Source organism: Ornithorhynchus anatinus, chromosome 3, assembly GCF_004115215.2.
Source record: "Ornithorhynchus anatinus isolate Pmale09 chromosome 3, mOrnAna1.pri.v4, whole genome shotgun sequence".
Taxonomy (NCBI): domain Eukaryota; kingdom Metazoa; phylum Chordata; class Mammalia; order Monotremata; family Ornithorhynchidae; genus Ornithorhynchus; species Ornithorhynchus anatinus.
This window is the reverse complement of record NC_041730.1, coordinates 94610376-94617264: the sequence shown is the minus strand read 5'-3', so window position 1 is coordinate 94617264 and position 6889 is coordinate 94610376. Positions and strand designations below refer to the sequence as shown.

At 55.8% G+C, this 6889-nt stretch overlaps 1 protein-coding gene across 1 annotated transcript; it reads right to left on the bottom strand.

Annotated features, from left to right (window-relative positions):
- Positions 1 to 595: 595 nt before the first annotated feature.
- On the bottom strand, positions 596 to 6571 carry ADIRF (adipogenesis regulatory factor). Its single transcript, XM_001506769.6, has 3 exons — positions 6405 to 6571; positions 2797 to 2859; positions 596 to 826 (listed from the first exon to the last, which is right to left on the bottom strand). Exons 1-3 carry the CDS (start codon positions 6463 to 6465, stop codon positions 720 to 722), a joined length of 231 nt encoding a protein of 76 aa, XP_001506819.4. The 5' UTR covers positions 6466 to 6571; the 3' UTR covers positions 596 to 719.
- Positions 6572 to 6889: the final 318 nt, after the last annotated feature.

Below are 6889 nucleotides of genomic sequence, written 5' to 3'. Positions count from 1 at the left end.
CCACATAATTTTGGGACTTTCAATTTAGGTGCCTCAGAAAGCTGGAGGGCTGCAACTCCAAGCTAGACCTCCTGGCTCTCCCAGCTGCTGACAGGGAAGGAGGACGTGCAAAAGGTGGGGACAGAACCAAAGGCCGCTTTTCTCCACAGTAATGCGGTCAAACACACTTGTCAGCTGTGTGACTTTGGGCAAGTCACCTCACTTCTCTGGGCCTCAGTTACCTCATCTGTAAAATGGAGATTAAGACTGTGAGCCCCACATGAGACAATTGATTATCTTGTATTTACCCCAGTGCTTAGAATAGTGCTTGGCACATAGGAAGCGTTTCACAAATGCCATCGCTATTATTCTAGACTGTAAGCCCATTTTGGGCAGGGATTGTCTCTATCGCTGAACTGTACTTTCCATTCGCTTAGTACAGTGCTCCGCACACAGTAAGCGCTCAATAAGTACAATTGAATGAATGAATGGTCTCTATCTTGCAGCACAAGTATAATAACACCCAGTGGTGATCGAGTCCATCAGGGAAAGCTTGAGAGAGCCCAAGGAGCTTCGTGGGAAAAGGGCTGGATCCACTCTAGTAAGAAAGAAGACATTTCCTGGGAGAACATTTTTAATGAAAGGCCTGAGCTTCAGTTCCATTAGCAATTCCCAGCATCATTTCCAAACTTACAGGCAGCAGGACAGAAGTGGTTGTGTGGTTTACAGGGCTTTCCAGATCATTTCTTGAACCCACATTTTTTCCCTAATCCGGCAATGGCCCCGGTGGCTTGCTCCGTGGTCTTGTCGACTCCCTCCTGGGTGGCCTTGGCTACCTGTTCCACAGCTGGAGGAAGAAGAGAGATTGGTGGGCAGGTGGGGCTGTCACGTGGCTCCGGGATGGGTGGGGGCGGGGCTGGGCCCATCTGCTGGGCAGTCTGGGCTTGGGGAAGTGTGGGGGTGGGTGGTGGACCCAGACACTGGCCCCCGAATACTTTCTAAAACCTCCACCTTCTCCGGACCATATGTCCTGTCCCTCCACTGACTGCATGGGGCTCTGCTGGCTCAGGGTCCGGCTCATGGACCGGCTGGCGATTGGCTTGGGGACTGGCTCGGTGACAGCTTGGTGATGGGCTCAGTGATCGACTGGGTGACTGGCTCGGTGACCAGTATGGGGGGGGCTGGCTCGGTGGCCGATTCAATGATTGGTTTGGTGACCAGCTCGGGGACCGGCTCAGTGACCGCCTTGGAGACCATCTCTGTAACTCGTTCGATGACTGGCTGTGGGGACTGGTTTGGTGACCCGCTCAGGCACTGGTTCGGTGACCAGCTCAGGCACTGGCTTGGAGACCGGCTTGGGGACCGTCTCAGTTACCGGCTGAGGGACTGGTTCGGGGACTAGCCCAGGGACAGGCTCGGTGCTCAGGCTTGGTGACTGGCTTGGCGATCAACTGCCTCGATGACCAGCTCGGAGACCTGCTCGGTGACAGGCTCAGGGACCGGCTCAACGACTGGGTCGGTGATCAGCTCGGGGATGTGCTCAGTGCCCAGCTCAGGGACCTGCTTGGTGACAGGCTCAGTGCCCCGCTCAGTCACTGTCTCAGTGACTGGCTCGGGGTCAGGTTTGAGGACCGGCTCAAGGACTAGTTTGAGGATGGACTCTGCAGCATTTCCCAGCTCTCTGGGTAGCAGCGGTGCCATTCCACTGGCAGAGCTGCCAAAGACAATAATAATAATGATAATAATGATGATGGTATTTGTTAAGCACTTACTGTATGCCAAACACTCTTCTAAGCACCAGGGTTTATACAAGGTAATCAGGTTGTCCCACATGAGGCATCTGTAAAATGGGGATTAAGACCTTGAGCCTCATGTGGCACAACCTGATTACCTCTTATCTACCCCAGTGTTTAGAACAGTGTTTGCCACATAATAATGATAATGACATTTGTTAAGTGCTTACTATGTGCCAAGCACTATGCTAAGCATTGGAGTAGATACAGGGTAATCAGGTTGTCCCACATGGGGCTCACAGTTTTAATCCCTATTTTACAGATGAGGGTAACCGAGGCACAGAGAAGTTAAGTGGCTTGCCCAAGGTCACACAGCAGACAAGTGGCGGAGCCAGGATTAGAACCCACATCCTCTGACTCTCAAGCCCGTGCTCTTTCCTCTAAGCCATGCTGCTTCTGCTAGTAAGCACTTAACAAACTGAGGCTCAGAGAAGTTAAGTGACTTGCCCAAAGTCACACAGCTGATAAGCGGTGGAGCCGGGATTAGAACCCACAATCTCTAACTCCCAAACCCATGCTCTTTCCACTAAGCCACACTGCTTCTCTGTTAAGATCATTTGGGGGCAGGAGCAAATTTGGAAAAGGACCTGGAGGAGAAGCTGTTAAGGGGGAGGGGCGGGGGGAAAAATAGGAGGCGGAGAGGACAGGCGTACCGGGAGGGAGGGGGTACACGTGGATACACACGGGGCTAAGGAGGAAAACACACAAGCACACATGGGGAGGGACAGACACACACACAAACACACACACGGGGACCCACAGACACGTAGAGGCCAAGGGAGTGCGGTGGTTTCAATGTGGCCATGCCTGAAATTAGAGTGATGAACTCTGTGGTAAGACTGTGCACTTGGGACAACAGCATAGGCCTCTGGGAAAGACCTGGCATGTCCTGTGATGCTGCCGAGAAATGGACTCAATGAGGGACTGGGGGGTCCTGAGCCTTGGGGGCCTTCGGCTAGCCAGTAGGACAAACCCTCCAGGTCGATCCAGCCGTGGCCAGGCTCCTTCTCCGAGCCTCTCCTACCTTTCTGTCCTGCTTCCGTGGCCTGGTCCACGACCTGTTGGGCCGCCTGTCCTGCCGCGGTCGCTAGAAGGGAAGAGAAGAGCCGGTGAACGTGCTTCCTGCCCCTGGGCCCGTGTGGCTGATCGGGGAGCGGGGCGGGGCAGGGCGGACTCCCAGAGGACAGAAGGGTAGATCACCACCTCAGGGATAAGGGAGCCCCAAGGCCGGAGCCATTCCAGGAGCCTCTAATCAGCCAGCCTGCTAATTCAGAGGGATGGCGGTCCACACGGCAGCATCCTCGCTTCCCCTTGGAGGAAATGGGTGGAACAGAGGAAGAGCCAGCCAGGGCATCACTTGGCTGCTTTGGGCTATGGTTTCCTGATGGACAGCAAGTTCTGACTGCCTTCACCATGCCTTCGGCCACAAGTCCAAACTGAGCCTGGAATGGCGCCTGACTCCTCAATCAAACTGGAAGTTACAATGGAAATGGGGAGGACAGGACGTCGGGACCAAACACTCACTGGGGGCCAGCTCCCTATCTTCTTCCCTTTTTCCTTCTCTCCTGGCTCTCCTTAGGAAGAATTTACACAGGCCCGAGGCTGGAGAGGCTGAGGAACCTGGGAAATCAGAGAATACAATCCCAGCTGAGCTTTGTCCTCCTCTTCCTCTTCTCTTCCTCCATCCTCCTCTTTCTTTTCCTCCTCCTCCTCTCTTCTCCCCTCTGCTCCTCCTTCTTCTTGTCCTCTTCTTCCTCCTCCTCCATCTTCCTCTTCCTCCTGCTTCCTCTCCTCTTCCTCCTTCTTCTCCCCTTCCCCCTCCTTGTCATCCTCCTCTCCCCCCTTCCTCTTTCCTCCTGCTTCTCTGCATCTTTGGACTCCTCCTCCTCCTCCTTCTCATCTTCCTCCTCCTCCTCTGTCTCCTCACAGCCCAGCTGAGCCCAGCTCAGCTACAGCTAGGTCTACAAAGGTCTGGGAAAGACTGATTTTGGCCTCCAGCATGGTCCAGGCAGACAGAAAGTAAACAGGCCGGAAGGACTTAATCATCCTGGGGATTCCTCTGCAGAACGGAACTGCGCCACACCTACAGTTCAAAGCTTTCTGTTCACCGGAAATTGTAGCCCCAGTGAACTGGACCCATGGGAAAGCAGTGCGCATGACAGGGAAGACCTTGGGTGGAAGGGAGTCACAGTGGGCCCTGTCAGAAGGCAGACCCATCCAAGAGCCGCAACAAATCCACACCTGCCCTCTGACCTCACTCAGCGGAGCAAGGGGGTCGGGACAGTTTCCTTGCCTGGGGTGGTAGATACAAGCCAGCACAGGTGTTACCGACTCCAGCTTCCAGCCTCAGCCTCCAGCATCCCTGGATTCCTCCCACACACCCCGGCACAATCCGATATGGGGCTTGGAGCCCAGCACCCACTGTGCGTTCAGCAATGACAACTCCAAGGGGGAGACACACTTTCCCCTCCCCCCGGCTGCTTGGGATAGGCCAGGACCAGATTTCTGAGGGTCTCTGGGGCCACACGGACTGTTCCGCCCTGGCTCCGTAGTCTCAATAGAACTGCTCCCCAATTATTGCCCCTTTTATTTATGCCCCACCCATGCCACAGGCCAAAACCTTCTGGGGGGCCACTCAGGCCGGGGCTGGCTGGGGACCTCTGAATCCCATTGAAATCCAGTCCGATCTCGGCCCCGACAGCCAGCCCCGAGATGCGATAATGTCCACAGACCTGGGGAGCACCATGGGGCTTTCAGAAAGTAGGCCCAGGAGACCCTCTCAGGGCAAAAACAAATGAGCTCTCATTTAGGCGAACACAACTCAAAGCTCTACTGAAAGCTCTCCTTCTCCAGAAGGCCTTCCCAGACAGAGCCCATCTTTTCCTCTGCTCCTCCTCCCCTCCCCATCGCCCCTACTCCCTCCCTCTGCTCTACCCCCCTCCCCGCCCCACAGCACTTGTGTATATATGCACATATTTATTATTCTCTTTATTTTTTCAATGATGTGTATCTATCTATAATTCTATTTATTTTGATGCTACCGATGCCTGTCTACTTGTTTTGTATTATTGTCTGTCTCCCCTCTTCTAGACTGTGAGCCCATTAATGGGTAGGGATTGTCTCTATCTGTTGCCGAATTGTTCTTTTCAAGCACTTAGTACAGTGCTCTGCACACAGTAAGCGCTCAACAAATACGATTGAATGAATGAATGAACTCCTGTGGGTGCTGACACAGGAAATGGATTACCCAGCAGGAAGTGGCTCGTCCCGATCCTGGCAGGATAGCAAACTTGAGTAGAAAGCTACAGATCTGCCGTTCTAGCAGGCCTAAAACAAATACCTCAGAGCCAAGGCATTTTTGCCCTAAAATGGCTGCTCACATCCTGTGGTGGCCATTTTAGGTTCAGGATGGTCAAGATTTCTCTCTTTGAGTTTCTCTCTCCTCCCAGAGGTGCGATGCAGATCTTTTTTCTCTCTAGACACATATTCAGCCCTGGCACTCGCCCTTCACAATTTTGCAATATCACCTGCAGAAGAGAGGCTTTCATGGGCTCAGCCTTCCCCGCTCCTTCCTCCTCGCCCAAGACCAGTTCGTTGGCCCAGCCTCCTTAGAAAGGCTGATTCCATCTGCCTTTCTTTCTCCCTTTTTCCCTCCCTCCTTTTCTTCCTCCTCCCCACCCCCCCAATCCCTAATGTGCCTGCTTCATGGCCCTGCCCTCTTCCTGGGCCTCCCCACCTTTCAGCCACATGTTCCCAGAATCCTCCAAGGAATATAGCCTGAGGCAAAGCGTTAGCGATTTGGAGACCGTTCCTGGCTTGGGCTCTGGATTCTGGGAGCTTGGCCAAGGCCCCAGCTTCCTGCTGCCTTCGTTTGCCCCGTTCCTTCCCGGGGGTAAAACTCCCAACAGGGGCGTCTCCAGAGCTAACGGGACCATCATCCGTCACGGGGCCCTTGGGCAGAGGCGGCGAGGGGGCACCCTGTCCCGCAGAAAGCCTTCCCCGGCCTCCCGCTCTCCGCGCTTTCAGCCATCCCCACGCCGCTGGGGCTTTGCGATTATTATCCTTGAGGCAGCAGTCACTGGTCTCCCCTCTTGGGGAAGCGGGCCCCGTCTGACCCATATTCCTGCCAATTTCTCCTGGAAGCTCTGGGGGAGGGGAGAGCCACTCCCAGCCGTGCTTTGTGGGGAAGGATGCCTTTAGAAAGGATGGCCCTTTCCAGCCCTCTGAAAGCAGGGCAGGAGAAGGGTAGGCATGCCAGCTCCATGATATCTGTGGGAGGGTTGGGGTCCCTTTCGGTTTTCTGGGACAGACTGCCCCTTGGGTCCCAGGGTGGGGCAGAGATGTGACCCAGGGATGTGACCCAGGGATGTGGGCTCCACGGTTCCTTTAGAGAGGGAGAGAGTCCAGCCAGTAATGGCCTTCAGGGGAGGTCTCTGGGAAAATAGCAGACTCGGATCCGGAAGCATCAAGCCCAGGCAGGCCTCTACCCTCTCCTCCCAGGGGTGTGGGGATCGGGAGCGAGGTCGGTCAGGGACCCCTTGCTTCCCCTCAGCCAAAGCGGTGCCCCCCACCCACCCTGAGGCATGGGGCGGGCTGGGAGGGAGCAAGGGGGTGCAGGGGGCAGCCTCTTACCAGCCTCCTGAGCTGCCCCCTCTGCCTGTTGTTTCAGGCCTTGGAAGCTCTTGCTGGCCATGGTCTCTGGGATGCGGTGAGTGGGGTTCGGTCACGGGTGGGCAGGGTGGAATCTTAGCTTTCTTCCCTGCTCGATCCGGCGTCCGCTACAGCTGCAGCCGCTGCTGCTTTTATGTAGCCACCGGGCATGGTTCCACGCCCCCGGGGCCAGGGGGAGGGTGGGGCTGGGCAGGGCAGCCGCCGCCTAGCAGGGCTGGCACCGCTCAGGGCCGGTCCCCTGGGGGGCGGGAGGGCCTCTGAGTACTTTTCCACGCTGCCGGCAGCCCTCACGCTCTAACCTTTTGTGCTCTCCCCGCTCATAAATATTTCCCGGCCGATATGAGCGGCAGGAGAAGCAGCCGTCCTGCCGCTGCCACGGGAGGATGGATGCTCAGGCCCAGAGGCCGAGCCAGCCCCTTCCTGCTCTTCCGGGCACGGGGTGCTCC

Excerpts from the sequence above, each read along its gene's own strand:
- ADIRF (XM_001506769.6), bottom strand. The coding sequence starts at position 6,465 with ATGGCCAGCAAGAGCTTCCAAGGCCTGAAACAACAGGCAGAGGGGGCA. Across the intron at positions 2,860-6,404 it reads GGGGGCAGCTCAGGAGGCTG|CGACCGCGGCAGGACAGGCG; the intron begins GTAAGAGGCTGC and ends CTTCCCTTCTAG. Across the intron at positions 827-2,796 it reads CACGGAAGCAGGACAGAAAG|CTGTGGAACAGGTAGCCAAG; the intron begins GTAGGAGAGGCT and ends TTCTTCCTCCAG.